This window comes from Aureobasidium subglaciale (genome assembly GCF_000721755.1).
Source record: "Aureobasidium subglaciale EXF-2481 unplaced genomic scaffold scaffold_1, whole genome shotgun sequence".
In the NCBI taxonomy this organism is placed as follows: Eukaryota; Fungi; Ascomycota; class Dothideomycetes; order Dothideales; family Saccotheciaceae; genus Aureobasidium; species Aureobasidium subglaciale.
Window position 1 is genome coordinate 189,863 of NW_013566994.1, and position 23,284 is coordinate 213,146.

The following is a 23,284-nucleotide window of genomic DNA, read 5'->3' on the forward strand; positions in this document are numbered from 1 at the left end:
GTAATTCCGTATGCCCAGCCACACTTTCCAAAAAGTGCCATCAACCGACCCTCACTCCAAGAGAAAACAGCCATATCCTTAGGCCATGCCAACCGTAAACGCCTTCTTTTGGTGATGCTCTCAGAACGCTAACCTTGATATCGAACGCCAAAAACAGATGAAAACAAAGGAGGGGTGCTTAGGCCAGGAGGGAGCCTCTTGAGCCAACGAAACGACGAATGGTCATGGCAGCGCTGAAAGCTGTGGCAGCAACACTGCCGCCAACGACCAGAGCGCGGAAAGCAACGTTCATCATCTGAGCGCGGTTGCGAGCACGGCAGCGATCGACAAAGCCATCGGTATCGTTGGTGTGGGGGAACTTCTTGCCCTCGGGTACAGGTACCTCAAGGAAGTCGCAAAGAGGTTCCCAGCCCTCACCCATTCTGTACTCGAGGAGGTTCTCCTTGGGAACCAGAGATCGGATCTCCTCGTAGTAGTCGATGTATCTCTGCTTTCCGTTCTTTTCAAAGTCGCCGCCAAAGAAGACGTCCCAGAACTTGCGCAACATGGGCTGGTAGAGGCCAGAGCCCCAATCGAATCTCGAGACCATCTTGAGCTCCGGATCGTTTGCGCGCCAGTCAACGGTCTTCATGGTGGAAGCGTGCCATGTGTCGACATTGCGAGTGGTGACGAGAACCTTGGCCTCGGGGTAGGCCTCGATAAGTTCCTTGGCGAAAGCAACGGCAGGCCAATCGCAGACAGCTTGGCAATGTCCCAGAAGTTTGTCCCACTCCTCACGACCAAATTTGCCAACGCCGTCGTATTTGGCGGCAAAGGCGTCCTGCCACATGAGGCAATCAGGGGGGTTCTCGACAGAAGCGGACATCATGTGGTAGCAGTCGTCGAAGCCAAGCTCCTTGAGGGCAGTGCGAAGAGCTGAATCGAATGTAAGGAACTGGCTAGTCGCAAGCGAGAGTGAGTTTACTTACAGGCAGTTCCGGTGCGTCCAAGACCAAGGGCAAGAACGCGCATGGGGACAACACGCTGGCACTTTCTGCGGTCGATATCCGTGTCGGCTGTGAAGATGTCCGTAATGGGCTTGGGTGTGTAGGGCAAGTTTGCGTAAGCCATTGTGACGGTTGTGTGAGTATTATGTTATGATTGATCGAAGGGAGATGACTGGTAGACAGGCACAGTATGTCGCTATGTGGTGGTCGGTGAAAGAATAGAAAAGAGGTTGAGCAGGGCAAGCTCTATGTTTTGAGTGAACGACTGGTCGGCGAAGCGTCGTAAGTGATCGAGGGCGGGGAGAGACAAGAAAGATTGGCAGGCAAGAAATGGCTTGTGGAAACGGAGGTGCAATGGCGTAGATGTTCTACTTAGCCGCCTTGGTTGCGTGGGCAGTGCAATCTTTATCAAGGGTTGCACTCAGTTGATCGATCTTCCCGAGCGCCCCCTATGCCGGCCAGGTGGTCAGGAGAAGCCCACATCCCCACTTCTAGTGCCCTCTTTCGACGTTGAACGCCATGTCGTTGTTCGAACTTCCGTGGGCCGTGAACGTGCCAGCTAATCACTGCGAAACCGTTTCACATTTGTGACGCGGAGCTGTTGCGCGGCCGGCTCAGAGATATAGCTGCTTGGCGAGCGAGGTGAGGTGCACATCCTAACAAATCTTCGCATTCAACACTTTTGAGAAGAGTATTCATGTCAATCGGTACCTAAGCGACATTGTTTGCTAAAGTCCGTAGACCCCAAAAGAGATGCCTTGATTTGCCTGGAACTCGGCAGGGGTTTGTCCAAGTTTGCTCCTTCCTTGCTGCTTCAACTTCCTTGATGGACAGAGGTTGGTCGTCTCGGTCCCGATTGTCAGCGAGATAAACTCCAAGCCCGACGCACCGTGCAACAGCGCCACGATCCCCACAAGAAGTTTTTATGCAGCAGAAACATCACCGTCCGCAGCAAGAAGCCATCAAAGCATGCGTTGTGCCTCTTTCGTAACCCGTTGACTATGCAATCTCGCGACAACCACCGTCTTCACCGTTCCGACTCTCGATCTTTGACTCGCGAACCCTCCTGACCATTCGGACTTCGACTCACTCTATTCCCCTGAAACGGCATGCCAATAACGATCAGCGCATGTCACCTTTCAGGCTCAACACCCGTCATACCGCACTGTATCGATTTGAGCCTTGTGGTAAGGGTCTCTAGGCATTCCGAAACCTTTCTGCACGAACGCGACGACAAGGAGCAATCACCGCTGATCAGAATCGATTCTAATGATCATCTGCCATGTACGCGACTGCATCGCTCATACTCCAGTACTCGAGTACTCCCACTTGCATCTACGTGTCAATTGCGATTCTTTTCTCTTGTCGTTGGCGAAAGAACAATTCAACCTTTCAATTCAATAATATGCACCCGAGATAGTATAAGCTTAATGTTTGGACCACACGGCAACACCTCGTATTCCCACGTGTTGGGGCTTGAAGCCTCTTCGGTTGTTGTGATACGGCAGATACGGAGGGGCTGATACGAACGGCTGTCGTCCGAATGGTGTGCTTTTGGCTTCACGTACATGAAATCCTCCCGGTCCTGCAGTCATCCGCTGTATAACTGAAGCAAACATTACAAGCTTTCGTGAGATCTGATCAAACATCATGCAGGTACGAATGGCGTACATGCCCAGGATTGCGAGACACTTTCTGCCGTGAAGCGTTACAGCAGTTGTAACAGCTTTTGCTCAGATTCCCGAATTGGAGATCTACGGACTTGATCATCACCAGCTTGTGTCGATTCAATACTCACCTTTCCACGCCTCCCCGTGTGCCAAAGTCAATCACGAGTGTGGTCGTCTGGAGGGCACAAAACTTTCAAGTGATGGTGTCTGCTGAGCGTCGTCGCGTTATCGACTTTCGCGCTGGTCGAGCTTCTGGCACGCAAACACCTTCTACCTTCACAGCCGCATTCGCATCTAGCGAGAGACTAGGAGCGATATAGCTTGGCACACAGAGACGTCGGTACGCTACTTTGAACATAAGGTGCATGGATTCGTTACTCAACCTACAACTGCCACCACGTATGATCGACGACCTCTCTCCTACTCTATGCGAGAACACCCATAGGATCCCACAGGTTCAATACCTTCGGCTCCTGCTTGAGTATATCTCTAACGTCTTGACTGACACAGCTAGGGTCAACGACAACCTGGTAACAGAACTACAAGGTGAAAAGTTTGATCAGCACAAGGAATTCGGTCAAACGATAGGAGCAAACTTACCTCGTCCATCCACTTGTCAGACATGACGAAGTATCCCTTGGTTCCAGCAGTCTCACTCCAGGAGTTCTCGACGCGCCAGCGGATTGGCTCGCCGGAGGGTGAAAGATGCACCGCAGTCAACACCATTGCGTGTGTCATGGCGCTTTCGCCAGTCATCAGTCTCTCGGCCTTGGACATGCCCAACTTGACATTGAAGCCGAGCTCATAGTCGACAAGATCCGGGTCCATGATGCCCAACTTGGAGTCGCTGAACTTGCCAACGTCGCTTCCGAAAAAGACAGGGAAGCCCTTCTCGAGCATCTCAATGGCGGCCTTCTTCCAGACAGGCTTGTCGACATTTACATACTCGACATACTTTCCACCCGACATATTGGAGAGGAAGTCCACACTTAGGAGCCTGTTGTACTCGTTGCGAGGATCGTTGACCAAACTGAACAAGCTGTGGACATCTGTGCCACCAAGCGCACGTCGTGCATGGCTGTCATTCAGACTACCAGCAAACTCCTTGGGCGACATCTTAACAGTCTGCAACTTCTTGGCCTTGTCGTAGAACTCCCAGGTAAACTTTGTGTACGACGATGGAGGTTGTCCTAGTGTCAATGTCAGGATCCTGATGATGTCTTGCATCATTTGCTCCTTGGCTGCCGCGACCGAAGTGGCTGCAGTGCTGGATCCAGAGTTTCTGAGCGCCCTGAGGCGTAGAGCGTCTTCTCTCAGCTTAGTCGTCAAAAGATGATCCATGGTAGCCGAGTTCTGAGCATTGAACGAGTCAGGGTAAAGTGTTTGCGGCACTAACCCATACTTCTCGACCAAGTTCTGTATCATCGACCATTGCCCACCATCACTGACAGGTTGACTCATCAAAGTCGCAACAAGACGATCATCAACAGGTAAATCTGCAGTCTCCAAGATACTCTCGAGGAAGAAATTGCTCTTCTCCACTTTATCCCAGAAGAAGAGATATGCTTGACTAAGCTCAAACTTCTCGATGTTGTATTTCTTCATAATGGCAACACGCAACACATTTGTGGCTGCGAAGATCCAACATCTTCCCGAGCTGCGTTGGTTTGTGACGGGAGAGCCTTCCAAGGGGATGGCGACATTGAAGGTCTGTGTATCTCTGAGGATGGCAGAAGGTCTTTCGAGAACGGTTGCTGGGTTTGCAGCTGAAAGTGCCGAGAGAGCGAGACGATTCTTTGGATCTTGGAGGATTGTGTGGATCAAAGCTTCGGTTTTGGCGCCCGAGACGTGAGTTTGACGGGATCTGACGGGGTCTAGTGTTGGTGTCAGAATTCTGTCTCGATGTGTTTATGCTGTCGACGACATATTTCTTACCATCACCGGTGTATTGCATGTTACGGTCGACAATCATGCTATCGGTCTCGCGATCCTCAGTAATGCGGAAACTGTCATACTTCTCCTGCAACGCCAAAAGGTCCGCTCTCGACGACCTTTGCTGTTGCCTGTCTCTAGGCACCGATTCTGCGCCACCCATTTTATGTGTGTCTATTTCCTCGTTGATTGTTTCTATAGCAAGAGTGTTTGCAAAACCAGGTGAAGAAAACAGAAACAAAAGCAAAAGGCTTCACGACAAGGGCAACATAGCTAAGCTCCTCATGTATAAGTACCTGTACCGTGTGACCTCTCAATAAAACGGTAGCCTTGTGGAAGAAGCGGCAAGGTAGATAAGCTGCATACACACCTGCAGGGGAAAGAAAAGGGAAAAGCGAAATGTTTCGGAGCTGCCTATCTCGGCATGTTGTGCCCATCACGGTGCTTATGGGAAGAGGCTTATCTACCCCACCTTTCTCGACTGTCTGTGGAGGCTATGAACCTTGATGGTTTTTTCTGCCTCATGTTGAATTGTGTCGAGGGGGTTCTCGTTGGTTGGATTATTAGGTGATCTGTTGCTGGCAGAGCACGGACAGGAAAGTATGCTGTGGGTTGGTTGAGAAAGGTTGATGGCACCGTATGTGTCCATCAATGTCGATGGCTGTGGAGTTCATAGAGAAGGATGAACCCTGAAGTTGTGGAGGGCAAGACAGGCAACCATCATGTACAGCCATACAGATCGTAGAGATCGTAGGACTACCATGATGGTCACCACTGACCTCGACGGCCAAATTAAAGACAAGAACGGTGTGACTGGCGATGATTTCGGCAACGTGATTGTCACGGCAGGGTGAGTACCCCAGCAAGCTGACGGTGACCCTGCCCCAAATCTCGATTTCCAGATCAATGACAATGCTACTGCTCGACATCATCAACAAGATGATGTATGATGCGTCCTTCCATAGAAGCACGGCTGCATCAGATGGAAAAAGAAGAAGTGTCGAAAGAGGTTGAAATGATGGTTTCCGGAGCTATCTACAGAATGCATGGCTGATCCACCAAAAGACACGGCATAATAAGAGTGAGAGCGAGACAAAGATAAAAACGAAGCGAAAGACCCACGCCAATGCATCAAAGAACAAGGCAAGAAAAGAGCAAGAGAAATGTCCCATTAGAGCACCAGGCTCACACGATACGCCTAAGCATGATAGCAGAGCATGCAACTCTAGTCCCAAGCACTCTCCTGGGAGTCCCTGACGCATCTTCTGACCTTTTTCTTGAAGGCAGCTGGGTCCTCTCGCCATTGCTTTCCGGCTTCAATGTTTGCAGGTGACTCGTCGTTTGGCGATGAAAGCATGCTGATGACGGAGAGCAGGATGGTCTCTGGGGTTTGGACGGGAGACCAGCGTTCGGCGGCGGATTCGTAGCCGTACTTGTCTTCTTCAGGGGGATGCAGGATGGAGATACAGACCTCGCCGCTTTCATAGACTACGAGGAAATGGTTAGAAGAAGGTAAAGCAAAGTCAGACAGAGTAGTGCACTCACTATTCGGATGCCAGATGGGCGTCACAAACTTCATCTTCGGCGGCATGTGTGGGTACTCTGAAGGAAAATGCAGAAGAGATCTGAAGCAGCCACCGCCGTACAGACCGCCGCTTTCGTCTGGCAGCATGAGCATGACCTCCCACTCGAAGACGCTGTTGTTGACCAAGCCGCAGCTGATGCCGGGAATGTCCTTGTCGCTTTGCATCTGCTTGAACTGCCGACCGAGGAGTAGCGCTGAAGACGACGTTCCGCCTGGCGAACCGAAACGCGGCACTGGTGATGAAGTCGACATGATGTGTGCTGATCGATGGAGGGGTACTTTCGAGAGTGAGACTGTGACGTTGCTCAGGCCTTTCTCGACGAGCCAAGATGTGGAGAACGTGTGTGAGAAATAGACAAGTTGGAAGAGTCGACGAGTGTTGGTCGTAGGTTGGTGGAATTGCGGTTGTAGATTGGATGCTGCTCTTCTCGTCGTGCAAGAAGCAAGAGAAGCCTCAAACTCTCGAGGCCGTCCTCCGTCTTCGCAAAAGCCCATGACGTGCCGGCTGCCCAGGGTCCGGCCCGCTCAGCCGACTACCGCCTCAGCCCTGTGGGAGATAAGGCAGAGCCTCAGCATCACTTCTTCTTCACGTGAATAATAATCGACCCAGCATGACTCCACAGATGACTCCATACGTCAAGTTAATCATTCCGAGATATGGGGGTGCTTATATACAGCTCGTCGTTGCTCTGCTCCGGGCGTGAGCCATGTACGTAATTATCTGCTTTGCCGCCTACCCTCTCCACTACTGCTTTCCACGATACGCTTCCACCTCAATCTCCACCGTCATACCAGGAAGGGCGAGCTTAGGCACGCTCAAAGCAGTCCAAACGGGACGATGCTCAGGCAGTCGCTCCTTCAGTTTCTCAACAAGATAGTCAATGTGATTGGCGATATCAAGCTGATAGCTGCGAACCAAGTAAACGTCTTGCCATCCACCAAGACCGGCAGCCTGAAGAACACGATCGACATTGTCAAACGCATTGTCGATTTGACCTTTCCAGTCTTCGCTGTCGAGGTTACCGTCATTGTCCCAGCCGCCCTGTCCGGCACACTTTACCGTGTCGCCGATGATGACGCATTGGGAGTAGTGGTAGTGGTCGCTGTGATTCTGACCGGCTCCTTTCTCGTTGAAGTATTGGAGAGAGGACATTGCTATAGCTCCGTTAGTCGGGCGCTGTTCTGTTATACAGAGATCATATCTCAAGCTTAACATACTTATAGAAGTGTTGGACTCTAGGGGATCTTGAGGCTCGCTGGGTGGAGATCAGCAACGAAAAGAGAAGAAAGAACAAGACTGAGGATTATGTACACATCCTTGAAGGCAGGTACCTCCAACATTGCAGGGGTCAAGCAGGTTATCACCTTCGTCAAAAGTCTGTTGTTGACCATAACCCCGCATCTCACCTCGTCTCACAATTCGACCACTCTACTGTCTGTACCAATACCTGATCATTCCACTCGACCGAGACTTGTTCTAGAAGCTATGGAAGATACCCTTGAGTGTCCATCATACGAGCGATATCAGCATGTCCATGGACAGAGCTGTAGTTGGCCTGGCAAAATGTGTGGTATTGGACAAATTTTTGTTATTCAAATAGCTACTACTCAGAAACCTGGACAAGGCTATAGACTCCATTTCATCATAAACATACTGCGTACTCGTTACGATTTCGTGCAAGACACTTTTTAGGCGAAAACATCCAGAACACCTCTTAAGCAAAGCTGGCACCCACCACAAAGCTGACATCGTTGTTGTAGCTAGTGGCAGAGTCGAAATCGTGAACTCCACCTTGAGATGCAATGTAAGCAACGTTGTTATAGTGACGAATGCTCTTGGCTGGGTATGACCAAGATCTGATGGTGTTGCCAGAGCTCAAGCCAGTGTTGGAGCAGAAAGTGGCATCCTCCTTGAAAGCCTTGGTGTTGTCGTTGGAGTTGAGCTGGAGCTGGAAGTTGTAGTGGCGGATGAAAGATCCAGGGGTGTCGACGGACTCGAAGGAGTAGCAGTCGCTGTTACCGAGGCCGGTGCGGACGGTCCAGCTGGCTTGCTGCTTGAGGCTGGTGGCGCTGGATGAGGAGACGACCTGGGTGTTGACAGTGGCACCAGAGTGAGCAATGTAGCGGGTGTCATAGCCAGGAGTGGTGGCTCTGAGCGAGATCTTGTTGCCAACAGTGAGAGGTGCGGTGTTCAAAGATGTTGTTGCGTACTTGGCAGCAACGATGTTGGCCTGTACGGAAGCCTCGACCGAGTCAGATGGGTAGCCAGAGGTCATGACTCCCTCGTAGAAAGTACCCTGAGCACCGTTGCTGTTATCACCACCGATACCAAGAATAATAGCGCCCTCGAGGCTCATAGGGTTGTAGCCACCGACCGTGGGACGAGCTCCGCTGAAGTAGGTTGACAGGGAACCAGATGCAGCATTGCCACCGCGAAGCGCCCACTGGTTGGGCTTACCCTTGACCATTCCGGTGAAGAATCTGTTGTAAATGGAAGGGTCGGCAGTGTTCTGAGCCGGGCTCTGACCTGAGAACAGACCGTTCTCAAGATCGGCCATGAGCCAAGGACCACTGCCAGAGCCAGTACCCCAGACTGTATTGTTGCCGTAGTAGATAGCCTCCATGTGGCCGTTGCCAGTGTCTGTGTTGCTGGTCTCGGCGTTTCCATAATCGAAGCAGCAAGCGTCGTTGTAGTGAGTTCCGTCAAGGACAGCGTACATGCCCTCAGGTTGGTCGCCAGTTGCTGTGCCACTGACTTCGTCGTTTCTGTAACCTGTACCGGGCGAAACAAACACACCATATGCCTTTTTGCCATTCAGAGTTACTGGTGCGCCGATGGCGCTTGCCAGGTTGTCGTTTCCGTTGACGTCGGGTCCACTGAAAGCACCCTTGGGAGCCTGGTACAAGTGGTTTGCACGGCCAGATTGGTCGTAGATGATGGTTATGAGACAGGTAGTGCTTTTGCAGAACGAGTCTTGAGCATCGGCGTTTGCAACGCCACCAGCTGATAAGGGGGAGATGTCAGTGGTCGAACCGTCGGATCCTCTCTTGATCTGGTAGAGAGGTCCAGTGTAGGCATCGTATAGAGCACGAGTTGTGCCATGAGCAGCTACGCAGGGAGTGCCACCGTTCTTGTAGAGATCGCAGGGTGCAGCGGCGACTAATGATCCAGTGGCAGCAAGGCCGAGAGCGATGTTTGACTTTGAACGCATGTCTGAGATAGTCGACAGAGTTGTGTGAGAGAGTAGGCTGAGAATGTGAGTTGGAGTTGCTGGTTGACAGAGAGACGTCTTTGCCCTTTGTATTTATATCTCGAAGGTCTAGACGAGCTACTCCCAAAGCTGTGGTAACAGAAGCATTCCAAGTCAAGCCATACGGGCTCATCCTGATATCTACCGTAATCCGGCGGGACTTAAAGGATGATTGTACTTACCGTTACTCACATCGAGGGAGGGTTCGTCTAGTCTCATGATCAAGTCAAGCTTGGACTCATAGTATCGCTAAGCATTCCGCCGACAGTCGCCTTGATATTGGTCCTGATCACCTACAAGAATATGGACAGTTGCAGGCGCCCCGCAGTTCCCCATCAATTCTTCCGGTGGGGGTTCGGGGTAGTCTGCAGCAGTCGAGACTAAGTTGTTGGCCGGCATCATCGGCATGGTGGCAACAACGACCACACGGATGATTGTTGAAGCGTGTTCAGTAACAGAAAATCCGTTTCCCCACATGACCACACGTTTCTCCACGTCCCTCGGCCCGCAGTCAAGCCTTGAAATCCTTTTGGGGTCGCCTTGATCATCCTGCCGAGCATCCTTCTGTTGATCAAGAAGATCTGAGCAGCCAGATCCGACGTGATCGTAGTCAGTTTCTTCACAGCAGAGATAATGTCATCCAAACGAATGTTGGTGACTCCATACGTCTTGCGTCCGTAACAACAGCGCTCTCGGAACGCCTCTCAAACTTCCATCGTTGCCTGTCACGAGGAACGAATTACGAGAGCCTCGCTAGGAAAGAGTCCCCGCTCTCTGACCATAAACGTATATTAGAATGCGTATCACTACAATGTGACATTCGTTTAGCTCAGCTTAATTATCCGATGCCCTGAAGTATGCCTCCGTGCTCGGAGCATTCTTACGGTTGAATGGACTGGATTTGCTTGCTGATCATTGCACATATAGAAAGCTGACAATTCAGCCCGCGAAGGTTTTGGAGTGAGAGACCGAGCTTCTCATGAAGACATTGGTTGGTGTTGATGATCTTAAGGCGCGCCCGTTCGCTTTATAGACTGAGTAGCATTTGATAGCGAAGAATCTAACAACGATGAGTGTCATCATCTGGGAAAGCTGTGGCTCAAACATCGGGCTTGAGCGAGGCTTGCTGGGCTTGGAACAGGCGTGAGGGAGCCAAGGTTCGGCATCAGTCTGACTTGCCGGTGGATGCGGGGGCATAAAAGAAGATTAGGGAAAATCGAGGGGTAGCTTTTGAAGAAGCTTTTCGAGAAGCCTCATTGTACCAAGAATGGGCAATACTATGCTTCGGTCTGGCTGCTATTCATCCGACAAAGGCAGGTTCATGCCGGTGGTATCGGCGACAAATCTCAGCTGCGACTACTCTATCGTACCAGAAGGGTGTCGTCCCAGGAAGGCATGAGAAAGATTCGGTCCACTACCGAGGACAATCGAGGGGTGGCATGGTAAGAAATGCTGTTACTCGGGATGCTCTCTTGTCATACACGTTGGTAACCTTTCCTCCAGCACGTACGGCCATAGTCAGCTGAAAACTGGGCATCCCGTCCGCTCTGCCATACATAAGCAGTTGAACGGCAGATTAGTACTACGGTGGGTGACCACGTGGGAATCCCTGCTGCTGTACGTTTTGCGTCTCTTTTGGTCTAGTGATAAGCCAGTACCCGATGGCATGATGCCAAGCAAGCAGAGGCGAGTACACCAGACGGTCGTGCGAGAAATGTCTGGACCAAAACCTTGGACAATCTGTACGTTGGTTCAGAAATCATGACTCCATTCTATGCACCTGTTTTACCCTGTCTATAATGTGTGCTCCATCTTTTTCTTTCCTGTCATAATCGTCGTCCATTCTGTAGATGTGTCACCGTGTCAAATAGCACATGATGCCCCAGAGACAGCGGAATGCCTCTATCCTGTCGTTGACATTGAACAGGTCGAACCACTTAGACCGTTGCAAGACAGGATGACACCAATCCTTGTCCTCGGGCAGAGTCTCTGGGAACTTGCCGGTAGCCACGAAATCGAGGTAGGCTCCATGGACTCGAAGCTTGAGGATTGAGACGTGATAGTACATGCTGGAAAGCACATATACCTACAATGCTTTGTTAGCATGACTGACAAGTCTCATACACAAGCCTTGCTTACCGTATCCCAATCGCTGTCGTGGTCCTTGCCGATGGCTTGGTACTCGCTATGAGGATCCCAGAAGCTTCGCATCGGCTCCATGGCCTTCCAAGTTTCGTATTGCGTTCTCTTCTTCTTCTTTCCGTTCGCGAAGTGAGCAGCAGCTTCCTTGCCCAAAGCTGCCGCGATAAGATCATTGGCATCGTCCATATCCGGTGTCTCCGGTTCTGCTGCATCCGATGCCATTTCGCTAAACCAGTATTTCCCACTTTTGGGAGCAGGCTTTGACCAGATCTTCTCTTTACGTCCTTCTCGACGCCTCTCTTGCGCGAGGTGTAATAGACTGCCAATTTCTTTCAACTGGTCCAATCGCAACTTGTCCCGTTTTTCGTCGTCTGATCCAGCATCAAAATCTTCATGCTCTTTGCGCACGTATGCTGCCATGAGCGGTCCTTGTAACATGTGTCTCTTTTCCTTCTCTTTCGGTACGCGATGCACCAAGAATGACTGGTAGTTGACAGGCAGACGTACACCACTCAACAGTAAAGTCGGATGTACGCGCGGCGAGCCGATCTTGCAGCGAAAAGGGAATGCGGCAGCTTCCATGAAACCTTTGATGACATCCATGCGGTATACCCAGGGCATCTTACTTCCGGTCGAGGTGCGTCTGCCACGATACAGCTCCCGGAGGAAGTCGTCGGAAGAGGCGTCGGAGCCATGAGAGATCATCTTCGAGAGGGGGGGAGATTCCTGGTCTCGTGCGACGAGTTCGCTATATGTTAGGGGAGCAGAGGGAGGAAGCTCGACGGGTTCCTCCAAGTTTCGCACATCAATCATCATATCCGGATCGGCAAACTCTGGGTGGTCTTCTTCGCGAACGCTCTTGCCATCGTCATCCAAGACAAAGTAGTCGTCCAGATCAGTCTCCCAATGCTCGCTCATGCTTTGCAGTGCGGTGAAAAAGGTACGGAAGTCACCTAAGCGGATCTTGTTCAGGCCTTGGGGTAGATTCGTGCGCGTTACGGTACGGTATGCGATGTCGTTATTTGTCTTCAGCTCGACTAGTCGGGTGACGAAGTTGCCCTGATTATAATTGGTGTTGTCGGCCATAGTGGGGTTCAGGTCTTCATCGTCGGAAGGCATGTATGGGCGACCTTCGCTGTCTGTCGGAACCAGATTGTCGACGGGACAAGGTACCGCAAAGCGGACATTCAAGTCGGTATAGAACTTCGCAGTGATGTCCGACACCCTTCGCGACTGGACGAAGTCGCGACGCAGGTCAGGGCGGTCGGACTCATCATGCCAGTCTCTGATCCTTAACGGCTCTTGTCTGGCATAATTGGGCAGGCCGACGTGTGTCGGAGGATCGGGTTGCGGTCGTTCTTTGAAGGGATCGATGTAGCTGGCGTAATTACTCGCTGTGTCGCATACAGTCAGACGGTGGAGGTATGGCACGTGTGAAAGAGAAGAATGGTCTAGGAGGTATAACAAGGCAATTGGCATTCATAGCGCTAAGCTGACGATTGCAAAAGTTGACGAGAACTGCTGCCATGCCTGATACCATGGCGGAGGACGTCTTGGTCGGCCTGACTATGCGAACAGCAAGATAGCGCCTGTTCACCTTGATACCTCGAGAGAAGTGATGACTTGCGAGACGACAAACATACCAGCACCGAAACCACCGAACATGATGGGTGATTAGTTTAGTCTTGTTGGATGATTACTTGGTGGGCAAGTGAAAAGCGAGTGTGGTGGTGGTTGAACGAGAGGCGAAACACGACATGCGAAAGAAAAGCGCACGCAGATCAAGCACTAATGGGCGGCAACATGGTGATGTGTCGAGTCATTCGTAAGATGTTTGCAAAAAGGAAGTCCAAGGAATTGTCAAGATTTGCGAGTCCAGTCCTTCGGGCGTCTAAATTCCTTCGCTGCTTGTCACGCTCCTGCCATCGGACCCCTCCTTGGTGGTCCCTGCCTTCTTGCCATATGACGGTGCGGCTTTCGGGACAGGACAATTCGCTGCCGTTTGTCACACGGCCCGAATGCGCAACCTTGTTTTCTATCAGTGGCGGCGGGTAACAGTACCCTCTTGGAGCTGCGGCCTCCAGGCAGAGTAAAGTGAGGAGGCGGTGGGTGCTGTTACCGACACCGGCTTAGAGAGAGCAACAACCCCACCATGTTCGTTGGAGCTCCCGCTGGAGGAAGGTACAGCCACGCGGGTCAACAACGATTGTGAGGGGCAGCCACTTTTTCAATCTCCATACTCAATCTGTAGTCTTTGGTATCATCTCGAAAGGATTCTTCCTCTTCTTCCAAGCTTACACATTACCACATAACCACCAAAAATGGTTCTCAACTTCGGCATCATCGGCACCAACTGGATCACAGAATCCTTCATCCAGTGTGCTCAAGCATCTCAACAATGGAAGCTGGCAGCCGTCTACTCTCGCAGTGAGGAAAGTGCTCGTACTTTTGCCGACAAGTTCTCCGTCAAGACCATCTACACGTCGATCGACTCGCTCGTACAAGACTCGGACCTCGATGCCGTCTACGTCGCCTCGCCCAACTCGCTCCACTACTCGCAAGCAAGAACCATCCTTCAAGCAAAGAAGCATGTCATCCTCGAGAAGCCTGCCACATCTACCCTCGCCGAACTCGAGGACCTCTTCAAGATCGCAAAAGAGAACAATGTCTTCTTGATCGAAGCCTTCCGCCATATTCAAGAAGTCAACTTCAAGCTCCTCCGTCGTGTCTTGTTCGACGAGAAGAAGTTGGGTCCCATTTTTGGCGCCAGTCTCAACTTCTCCATGTACAGCTCGCGTTACAACAATGTTCTCGCTGGCGAGACCCCTAACATCTTCAACCTTGACATGTCAGGTGGTTCTCTTGTCGACATGGGTGTCTACCCTGTCACCTTCGCGCTCGCTCTCTTCGGCAAGCCCAAGTCGCAGACATATGCTCCCGTTCTCTGCCATACCGGAGCCGATGCTGGTGGCTTCATCGTCCTTCAATATGAAAAGTTCGGTGTCCAGATCCAACAGAGCAAGTGCTTCACCTCATTCGCACCTACCGAGATCTACGGCGAGAACGGTACCATCAGCCTGAATTCCGTCACTGATATTGCCAGCGTCAAGCTCTGGGATCGCAAGACCAAGCAGACTGAGGAGCTGGCTGAGAAGAAGAGGGATCTGAACTTGCAAGAAGAGGCCGAGGAGTTTGCTCGTATCATCAATAACAAGGACACCGATGCTGCTGCCAAGCTTGAGCAACTGAGCTACGATATCGTCTCTGTCACCTCTGACCTGAGAAGACAAAACGGCATCCTCTATCCTGCCGATAAGGCATAGATGTTCTCCCTCTGAGATATATGTATACAATGTAGATGAACCAAAAGAATATTGCAATTTTGAACCAGAATAATAAACGTCCCATTTGTATCTTCTATCTGCACCGCTATGCAAACACATTTTCGACAGAAGCTCTTTCTAGGAATATGCACAGGTCACAACTCTTTCTCTGTCCCCTCCTACACACTACCACTATAACGACCAGGCAAATCCCTCTTCGCCTGCCTCCTCTCAATCCACTTCCTCCCCTCATCAACCCAGAAAACACTACTAGCCAAGACAACCAACCTGACCAAATCTCCCACGCCCAAAGCTTCCGTCTGGAAAACTCCCTGCAGCGGCGGGAAATAGATGACCAACGCCTGCCCTAACAAACTACCCGCCACGGCGTAATTAAACATCTTATTCGCTTTGTGGCCTGTGAATTTGATTTCCCCAAGCAAGAGAGATTTCGTGGCAGAGCGGCAGGTGAGGGCGTTGAACATGTCGAAGAGGACAAAGGCGGTAAAGGTGAGTGTTGTGTCGCGGGGTGAGACTTCGTGGCTTGCGAGGTCGGAGGTGCTGAGGTTGGAGATGTAGGTATAGAGTGTGCCTGCCATGATGACGAGGGAAGACTGCAAGACACGGCGGATCAAACGTGGCGTCAACACACGAGCATGACGAGGTCGAGGAGGCAGTGTAAGCATGCTTTTATCCACTGGTTCCACACCTAGCGATTGAGCAGGCGGGCCATCCATAAGGATATTGATCCAAAGAATCTGCATGGCGTTCAAAGGATTCTTGTAGCCGAACGCACTACTCAACATTACCAGACCCAGAGCAGCAGCAGAAGTACTGAGTTGGAAAGTCAAGAAGTTTTGAATATTGTGGAAGATACCCTTGCCTTCTTCGATGGCGGCAAGGATTGTGCTGAAGTCGTCGTTTGTGAGAATCATATCGGCAGCTTCTTTGGCGACGTCTGTTCCGAGTTTGCCCATTGCGATACCGATGTCTGCTTTCTTGAGTGCCGGAGCATCGTTGACACCATCGCCCGTCATGGCTACGACGTCACCTCTCGATTGTAATGCGCGGATGATCTTCATCTTGTGATCGGGACTCGTTCTTGCGAAGACCGATGTCGTCGAGATTGCTTGGGCGAGATCTTCATCGCTCATCTGATCCAACTGATCACCACGCAGGACTGGCGAACCAAGCGTAGACGACATGTTGATAGGCATGCCCAACTTCTTCGCAATGGCAACAGCAGTAGTCTCGGCATCACCAGTGATCATGATGACCTTGACACCACCAGCCATCAGACGACGAATAGAGCGATCCACACCTTTGCGAGGGGGGTCATTCATGCCGACAAGTCCAGCAAAGCAGAGTCCTGTGTAAAGATGGTCCTCTTCAGCCAATGAAGAGCCATCGGGTTTTGGAGAGGTGCCGCGAGACACGCGACGATCTTTAGATTCGCGAACCGGACCACTTGCCAGACCGAGAACGCGAAGGCCGTCTTGAGCCATGTTCTCAGCTGCCTTTAGGACTTCCTGCCGTCTCTGCTCATCTAGCACAACTTCACGTCCTTGCGAAGTCATGTATGTATCGCAGCGACCAAGAACACGTTCTAGAGCACCCTTGATGTAAGCAGTCGCGGGCCCGTTTGGCTCCTGAGGATTATGGATGACCACACCCATCCATTTACGTTCCGAGCTGAATGGTGTTTCGTTGCGTCTACTACCAATGTTGACTCTGATATCATCCTCACCAAAAGCATCCAGGAGATCCAGAAGTGCAACATCCGTCGGCTGACCAGTCCAACGGCTCTTCGCATTGGCCAAATCACCTCCCATGGTAGAGGAAAGAATGGCTGCTGATGCCGCTGTGGCGTGAGAAGAAGACTCGGAGCCCAGTCTTCCATTGTTGACAATGTTTCCGATACGAAGAATGGTGCGTGTAGCCGAGTCCGAAGGAGCAGTTGCGTGTACCTTGACTACATCTACAGGTGCCTCGTCATCAAAGTGCCACATCTTGGTAACAGTCATATGGTTCATGGTCAGAGTTCCAGTCTTGTCACTGCAAATGACATTGACAGAGCCGAGCGTCTCAACACTCGGGAGTCTACGCACAATTGCGTGCCGTTTTGACATCCGTAGCACACCAAGAGCCAGTGTGACTGTGACAATGATAGGTAGACCTTCGGGGATAGCGGCGACGGCGAGAGAGACACCAATTTGGAACAGTTCCAGGAATGGTCTACCGCGGATGAAACCAATGAGCATGATGAAGGCGATGATTCCGAACGACATGTAACTAAGTTCTTTGCCGAGATTGTCCATAGAAAGTTGCAAGGGTGTACGAGGGCTCTCAATCTCTTGCAATGAAGCAGAGATAGCACCAAACTCGGTGCCGCCTCCAGTACCGATCACAATACCTTGTCCGTAGCCTGAGCGAACCAGAGTTCCCATGAATGCGATGTTCTTCTGCTCATTGAGTCGGAGATCAACGCCAACTGTTCCTGAAGCCTCGGATGCATATACAGGCGAGCTGGGATAACCTTCTCTCTTTGCTGTTGTGATGCTTGCGGCGAATTTATGGACTGGCTCGTTCTCGCCAGTCAAGTTGGACTCGTCGATGGAAAGGTCAGCAGCACGAGTGATACGAATGTCGGCAGGGATGCGATCGCCAGTATGGAACAGGACAAGATCTCCTACAACCAATTGGCCAGCGGGTATCGTGGTAGACGCCTTTTCGGCATTGGCCAAAGGCACCTTTTCAGCTTCCTCGAGAGTATCGGTGTCAGGCCTGCGCTCCGCACTACGGATGACATGAGCCGAATGGGGCACGAGCGAGTTCAAGGCCTCCATAGACTTCTCAGACCGGTATTCCTGTACGAATGCGACCGTAACAACGATCAAGACTGCAATGGCGATACTGATAGCGTCCTCCAGGTTGCCCATGACAGCCGATACGGCAGCAGACGCCAGGAGCAACAGAATCAACGTCTCTTGAAACTGCTTGACAAAGCGCAACCATAGCGGCTCGGGCTCCTCGTGAGGAAGTTCGTTTGGACCATCGCTGTGGAGACGTGTGGCAGCTTCGTTCGGTTGTAGACCGTGGGTCAGCGATGTGGATAGGCGCGTAGCGGTTTCCTGTGGCGTAAGGACTGCATGGTTGGCTGTGACGGTTTGCTGGGAGAGGATGTGTTAGAAGCAAGCAATTAGGCGTCTTTCTCGAGGCGCAATCGCGCAGGACGGTGGGGAGGAATTGACGGGGCATGACAGCGAAGAGAGAGGTGAAGTAGATACCGGAGTCCGTTGTCTGTTCAAGGGTGGACGGGCTTGCTCAGGGGGTGCTAGATCTTGTCTAGAGACATTGTACATGGGCAAAGCCGGGGTGGACGAACGGGACATGTCAATGGATGGCCGTCAACATGGAGCCGTGATGCGCTGGAATCCACGGCAGAGACTGGGCCGGACACGAGAATGGCACAACAACTGGGCGTCGAATGTGGGAGTGTAAAGGGTAAGAGCAAAAGGATCAAATAACCCAACGCTCGAGTAGTGCCTAGGGTACGTGGCCTAGCCAGACATGCAATGTGGAGAAAGCTGCGGCTCTCCTATTGTTAGATCACCCAAGTGAGGGTGAGGGAATCGTGCCTGATATGATTCTGATCTGCTAGCACTGCTGGACTCTGGTGGAGCATGATATTTTCCCGCATGCAACCGTGCCATCTCATGGGCCACGTCGGCCACGCGGAGAGAGATGCTCTTGCTGCATTCGTATGCATGCGGAGCCTGATTTCCGCTTTGGCTTGGCGACCTCTCTGGGTAGTACCTACAGAGCATTCCATCATTTCATGAATTGCCAACATGGTTGATGATTTACACAAGCGACAATGCCAATGAGAGTACCCAATCGAGACACGTCTGGAATATTCCCTATTGACGCAAAGACGTTGTCCAACACATGATGGATGGCTTGAATCTCATTGTGGACGAGGATCGATTGAAGCTTCAATGGTATTGATGACCCGGGGCACGTGATGGGCGTTGCTCGACCGACCGAAGCGCGATCGCTCTCGCTCTCTGCCTGCTTTCCCATACCATCATCCATTTGTCTATACGCGCAAACTGCCGAAACTCTTCCACAATTCGTCTACGGCTTAATCGACCTACGCGGTAATCGAAACTCCATACGAAAGTCTTGCGCCGCGTGTGCAGTGGCCTTGCGACAGGCGCAAAGAGCAAAAGTCAAAAGCGAGACGCGTCGCGCGTCCCTCTGTCGTCAGTCAACACCGACGCTCAATCCTCTTTGCATACTCCACAACACCACACACCATGTTCTATTCAGAAACGCTTCTGTCAAAGACGGGCCCGCTCGCCCGTGTCTGGCTGGCTGCCAACATCGAGCGTAAATTGACCAAGAACAACATCCTGCAATCAGACATCGGCAGCAGTGTCCATACCATCATCAAGAATGACCAAGCCCCTATCGCTTTGCGCTTGAGCGGTCAGCTCTTGCTAGGTGTCGTTCGTATCTACAGTAGAAAGGCTCGCTATCTGTTGGATGACTGCAATGAAGCTCTCATGAAGATCAAACTCGCCTTCCGACCCGGAAATGTCGACCTTCCTTCTAACCAATCCCATACCGCAAACCCTGCCGCCTTGGTGCTTCCCGACACCATCACAGAACTCGACCTTTTTGCACCGATGCCTGATCTTGATGAGCTCCTACTCGACAGCACTCCTGGACCCGGCCAAGATCCCACCCTACTGGACTGGGGAACCAGCCAACTTCTTCCCGAGAGCATGAACACTCACAGAGACAACAGTCAAACGCTTCAGCTGGAGGATGATGATTTGGGTCTTGACATTGGCGATATTACTGAGGGCGCCGGAGGCTTGGATACCAGCATCGAAATTGGTAGACGTGAACAGACGGCGCTCCCCGAGATGAACGATCAGAGCATGCTCTTTAATGACGACCTGGATCTGGATATCGGGGTTCCCGAGCCTACTGTTGAGAAGGACATTTCGATGGCTCCCTTGGATATGGATGACGACATTGAGATGGGTGGTCTGGATCTTCAGATTGAAGAAAGCAACCTCGAGGCACTGGGCCGTGCAGATGTTCGCCGTGAGCGTGATAGTGTCTCGCCACTCTCATCTGTTCGTTCAAGCGTCGAGCGTGATCTCGAGCAAACATTCCAGCTCGAGCAACAACCTACCGAGATCGAACAGGACGAGACCATGATTCAAGCCCAACAGCGCGCCAAGCGTCGCAAGGTCCTGCCTGCTGATCTCAACACTGAATTGCACAACTCTCAGATTCGTGCTCAGCAAGAGGACCGCAGCAAAATCCTCAAGGCACCCGTATTCCTCCCTAGAGACCCCGTTCTCCTCGCACTCATGGAGATGCAAAAGAACGGTGGCTTCGTCTCCAACATCCTTGGTGACGGTCGTAGCATGGGCTGGGCACCCGAGCTCAGAGGTGTCTTGTCTCTCGAGGTCGTGCGCACAGCTGGTGAGCTGAAGCGTAAGAGAGACAGCGGTCTTCCCCAAATCGAGATTCCTGAGGAAGAGGAGGAGCCTCTCGCTCTCGATACTGCCGCTTCACCTGCACCTGCAGATCCTCAAGACCCCACACTTGGTGCTGATGACATCGCTCCCGCGTTTGGCGGTGATGATATTCCTTCCATCATCGAGCCCGCACAGGAAGACGAGATGGAGGCTTACTCTCCCGCCCCCGCTTTCGACGAGACCACCATGCCCCTTCTTCACCCTGCCGACTCTGGTCCTGTCTCGCTTGGCACCAAGCACGCCGTTCACCTCTTGCGCGAACACTTCTCTGACGAAACTGGTGAACCACCATCACCCAACACCCGCGCTCAACGTAGCGTTCTTTTCACCGACTTCTGCCCCGAGGCACGCACTAGCAAGCAAGACGCAACCAAGATGTTCTTCGAGGTGCTCGTTCTCGGTACAAAGGATGCCGTCAAGGTGGAGCAAGGCTCGGACGAGTTGGGTGCACCCCTTCGTATCCGGGGTAAGAGAGGCCTCTGGGGCGATTGGGCCGAGATGGGAGCTGGCGGCGAGATCGCAAGCCAGCGTCCCGAGGTCGCCGTCACTATCTAATGACCTACGCTTTCTTACGTTGTGACGTCCTGAAGTGATTCCCAAGCGTTCGAGGGCTGGTGTTGACGGCGTTCCACGGGGTGTGATTGATATTGATGGCTTCATTTGCGAAAAGACACTGGGATCTTATCAGGCTTGTTGAGCGAGCAACGATACGCGTTTGCATGCGCAGCAGTTATTAGGGCAAGGCGATGCAACTCCGAGCTGAACTTCTTGAACTTTCTTGTCGGGCATTTTGCAGCCCTTAGCCCTTGCCTACTCGTTACATGCGGCAGAGTTATAGGGCATTCTCTTTCATTAGTTTAGCTGTCAGGTTAGAGTAGAAAGTCTAACCAAGAACAGTTTGGCTTCAAACTGACTTTGCGGCTTCCCTACGGAACAAAAGCCACCCGCTTCCGGGGCCTTGCATGTGACATTTGACCATGAGCACTGAGTACTCCGCCTCGACGACCTCACTACACTGTCAATTAGAAGTCCAGCGAACCACATTCACAGCAGGAGATTGTAATTGGACAGCGGCCGTACGGAAGACCGGTCCGCAATCCTAGGTGCATTTCACGACGCTCTCCCATTCCTCGCCAAGTTTGTCTCATGAAAGAGACTTCGTCACCCAAATCTTTCTACAATACGCACGAAACGTCAAACCTCTCGTAACCTTAATAGAGCATGTCCGATATCAAGCCCTAGGTCACAGAACCGATTCAACCGAAGCCCTCGAATGGGTTGACTCGCTCTGCTTCAGAGTTGACGCCAGACAGGCTCATGAACGCTGCACGGAGCATCACTTTAATCAACTCGGTCCTCTTGCTGCACCGCGCCTGGCCTAAAACGGAGCGCATGTCAGGTCTGTGTTGTTTGCCCTGTGTGATCATCATGGAAGATTCCCCTCGTATGCTGCGTGGGTCTGCCTCGTCGATCTCAACATCACGGTAGTTGCTTGGTTGCGAGATTTGTTGACGGATGGGTGCGGAGGAGTTCGGTGACTGTCAGTGTATTACAGCTCTTCGTGGCCGACAAAGTAGGGCTCAAAGATCTACAGGTAGGTCCTTGGATGCCGTGAATTGGTATAAGTATTGTAGTAGCCCTCGGTGTGGTCTCCTGGATCACCAGATATCACCTTTCTTCTCTTCCCAGGCCCTATCTCTACTCTCATTCGGAAGATGCATATCTCTTCATTGATTTCTGGCTCTGTCGCCCTCTCTGTTGGCGCTGCAGCTCGTAGCTCCCTCTATGTCGAGAACGCCCCTGATCATGTCCGCCCTTATGTCATTGAGAGATATGCCAATGCTCAGGCCGTCGCTGTCGGACAGCAAATCTACAGATTTCCCGTCACTGGTGCATCATCTGGTGGTGCGTTTTCCATCCTGATGACCAGCTCTCCCGCATCAGACGCTCTTGGTGTCCTCCCTCATATCCATCAAGAACACTACGAAAACTTCTTCTGCAGCAAAGGACGATTCCAGCTCTGGACCAACAAGTATGGCGATGAAGAGGCTCGCGTCATGCTTCCGGGCGATTATGGAGCTGTTCCCCGTAACACGACCCATACCTTTCAAGTCCTAGACCCGGATACCGAAATGCTGGGTGTAATCCAACCGGGAGGCTTCGAGGCCCTCTTCTTCGCCATCGCAGATTCCAACTACAGCTCCGCAACATCCTCTCCTTACGTCCCCAGCTCAAGCTCGGGAGCCGCAGATGCAGGAGCCGGCTCATCATCCTCTATGATCTCCGCCCTCGAATCCTTTGACGTCTACGCTCAACTCGACTACTCACCTCGCCGTGACCTTGTCAATGGCTCAGCACCCTCAAACGCAACATGGCACACTGGCAAAAATACCGTTCCAAGCAACTCAAACACGCCCTTCTACGTGGCCAAGAACCAAGGCCCCATGTGGCTGAACAGCGAACAAGAATACCAGATCATCGCACCTTTCATTACACCCACCCAAGGCGCTCAGAAGTTCTCAGAGGGCACCATAACAACCTCTCGTCGTCTCTCAAACACTACGATCCCGTCTCGTCGCTTTACTGACCATTTGGCGTTTGAGGTTCTGGAGGGAGCTCTGCAGGTCAAGCTTGCTAATGAGACTGTTCAGTTGCTGCAAGGAGATGTTGTGTTTGTACCTGGAAACACTACTTTTAGTTATTGGTCCGAGGTGGCGTTTACAAAGTTCTTGTATGTTTGTGCTGGAGACAAGGGGTTGGATGTTGAGTTGATGGACAAGGCTGTGGCTTGGGAGTATCCTACTTGGCCTACGTATGCTGTTTGAGATGCGCGG

General features: G+C 51.8%; 11 protein-coding genes across 11 annotated transcripts; 4 read left to right on the forward strand and 7 right to left on the reverse strand.

Annotated features, from left to right (window-relative positions):
• Positions 1-178: 178 nt before the first annotated feature.
• Positions 179-1,110, reverse strand: AUEXF2481DRAFT_25284 (uncharacterized protein; the record flags this gene model as incomplete). Its single annotated transcript, XM_013492525.1, has 2 exons — positions 179-915; positions 969-1,110. 2 exons carry the CDS (start codon positions 1,108-1,110, stop codon positions 179-181), a joined length of 879 nt encoding a protein of 292 aa, XP_013347979.1.
• A 1,971-nt stretch (positions 1,111-3,081) lies between these two features.
• On the reverse strand, positions 3,082-4,751 carry AUEXF2481DRAFT_25285 (uncharacterized protein; the record flags this gene model as incomplete). Its single annotated transcript, XM_013492526.1, has 3 exons — positions 3,082-3,195; positions 3,257-4,530; positions 4,592-4,751. 3 exons carry the CDS (start codon positions 4,749-4,751, stop codon positions 3,082-3,084), a joined length of 1,548 nt encoding a protein of 515 aa, XP_013347980.1.
• An 828-nt stretch (positions 4,752-5,579) lies between these two features.
• Positions 5,580-6,625, reverse strand: AUEXF2481DRAFT_72153 (uncharacterized protein). The gene is made up of 2 exons (XM_013492838.1): positions 6,134-6,625; positions 5,580-6,076 (listed from the first exon to the last, which is right to left on the reverse strand). Exons 1-2 carry the CDS (start codon positions 6,423-6,425, stop codon positions 5,814-5,816), a joined length of 555 nt encoding a protein of 184 aa, XP_013348292.1. The 5' UTR covers positions 6,426-6,625; the 3' UTR covers positions 5,580-5,813.
• A 178-nt stretch (positions 6,626-6,803) lies between these two features.
• On the reverse strand, positions 6,804-7,823 carry AUEXF2481DRAFT_35278 (uncharacterized protein). The gene has a single exon (XM_013492649.1). The coding sequence runs from the start codon at positions 7,324-7,326 to the stop codon at positions 6,919-6,921; it is 408 nt and encodes a 135-aa protein (XP_013348103.1). The 5' UTR covers positions 7,327-7,823; the 3' UTR covers positions 6,804-6,918.
• Positions 7,824-7,888: 65 nt separating this feature from the next.
• AUEXF2481DRAFT_61472 (carbohydrate-binding module family 42 protein) lies at positions 7,889-9,385 on the reverse strand (the record flags this gene model as incomplete). The annotated part of the gene is made up of 1 exon (XM_013492799.1): positions 7,889-9,385. The coding sequence occupies one exon, from the start codon at positions 9,383-9,385 to the stop codon at positions 7,889-7,891; it is 1,497 nt and encodes a 498-aa protein (XP_013348253.1).
• A 1,019-nt stretch (positions 9,386-10,404) lies between these two features.
• AUEXF2481DRAFT_35282 (uncharacterized protein) lies at positions 10,405-11,241 on the forward strand. Its single transcript, XM_013492650.1, has 2 exons — positions 10,405-10,866; positions 10,928-11,241. Exons 1-2 carry the CDS (start codon positions 10,820-10,822, stop codon positions 11,187-11,189), a joined length of 309 nt encoding a protein of 102 aa, XP_013348104.1. The 5' UTR covers positions 10,405-10,819; the 3' UTR covers positions 11,190-11,241.
• AUEXF2481DRAFT_35283 (uncharacterized protein) lies at positions 11,043-13,624 on the reverse strand. Its single transcript, XM_013492651.1, has 3 exons — positions 13,210-13,624; positions 11,564-12,960; positions 11,043-11,510 (listed from the first exon to the last, which is right to left on the reverse strand). The coding sequence occupies exons 1-3, from the start codon at positions 13,229-13,231 to the stop codon at positions 11,280-11,282; spliced, it is 1,650 nt and encodes a 549-aa protein (XP_013348105.1). The 5' UTR covers positions 13,232-13,624; the 3' UTR covers positions 11,043-11,279.
• A 263-nt stretch (positions 13,625-13,887) lies between these two features.
• AUEXF2481DRAFT_889 (uncharacterized protein) lies at positions 13,888-14,889 on the forward strand (the record flags this gene model as incomplete). Its single annotated transcript, XM_013492369.1, has 1 exon — positions 13,888-14,889. One exon carries the CDS (start codon positions 13,888-13,890, stop codon positions 14,887-14,889), a length of 1,002 nt encoding a protein of 333 aa, XP_013347823.1.
• A 179-nt stretch (positions 14,890-15,068) lies between these two features.
• AUEXF2481DRAFT_25291 (uncharacterized protein) lies at positions 15,069-18,281 on the reverse strand (the record flags this gene model as incomplete). Its single annotated transcript, XM_013492527.1, has 2 exons — positions 15,069-18,059; positions 18,177-18,281. The coding sequence occupies 2 exons, from the start codon at positions 18,279-18,281 to the stop codon at positions 15,069-15,071; spliced, it is 3,096 nt and encodes a 1,031-aa protein (XP_013347981.1).
• A 927-nt stretch (positions 18,282-19,208) lies between these two features.
• AUEXF2481DRAFT_891 (uncharacterized protein) lies at positions 19,209-21,005 on the forward strand (the record flags this gene model as incomplete). The annotated part of the gene is made up of 1 exon (XM_013492370.1): positions 19,209-21,005. The coding sequence occupies one exon, from the start codon at positions 19,209-19,211 to the stop codon at positions 21,003-21,005; it is 1,797 nt and encodes a 598-aa protein (XP_013347824.1).
• A 1,160-nt stretch (positions 21,006-22,165) lies between these two features.
• Positions 22,166-23,275, forward strand: AUEXF2481DRAFT_25293 (uncharacterized protein; the record flags this gene model as incomplete). The annotated part of the gene is made up of 1 exon (XM_013492528.1): positions 22,166-23,275. The coding sequence occupies one exon, from the start codon at positions 22,166-22,168 to the stop codon at positions 23,273-23,275; it is 1,110 nt and encodes a 369-aa protein (XP_013347982.1).
• Between the last annotated feature and the right edge of the window lie 9 nt (positions 23,276-23,284).

Bases quoted from the DNA above. Each gene is read 5' to 3' on its own strand.
- AUEXF2481DRAFT_72153 (XM_013492838.1), bottom strand. From the start codon at position 6,425: ATGTCGACTTCATCACCAGTGCCGCGTTTCGGTTCGCCAGGCGGAACG. The intron at 6,077-6,133 runs GTGAGTGCACTA...ATTTCCTCGTAG, and splicing joins GCCCATCTGGCATCCGAATA to TCTATGAAAGCGGCGAGGTC.
- AUEXF2481DRAFT_35282 (XM_013492650.1), top strand. From the start codon at position 10,820: ATGAGAAAGATTCGGTCCACTACCGAGGACAATCGAGGGGTGGCATG. The intron at 10,867-10,927 runs GTAAGAAATGCT...CCTTTCCTCCAG, and splicing joins GACAATCGAGGGGTGGCATG to CACGTACGGCCATAGTCAGC.
- AUEXF2481DRAFT_35283 (XM_013492651.1), bottom strand. From the start codon at position 13,231: ATGTTCGGTGGTTTCGGTGCTG. The intron at 12,961-13,209 runs GTATGTTTGTCG...TATGCGACACAG, and splicing joins GTTCGGTGGTTTCGGTGCTG to CGAGTAATTACGCCAGCTAC. The intron at 11,511-11,563 runs GTAAGCAAGGCT...AAAGCATTGTAG, and splicing joins ACGACAGCGATTGGGATACG to GTATATGTGCTTTCCAGCAT.
- AUEXF2481DRAFT_35278 (XM_013492649.1), bottom strand. From the start codon at position 7,326: ATGTCCTCTCTCCAATACTTCAACGAGAAAGGAGCCGGTCAGAATCAC.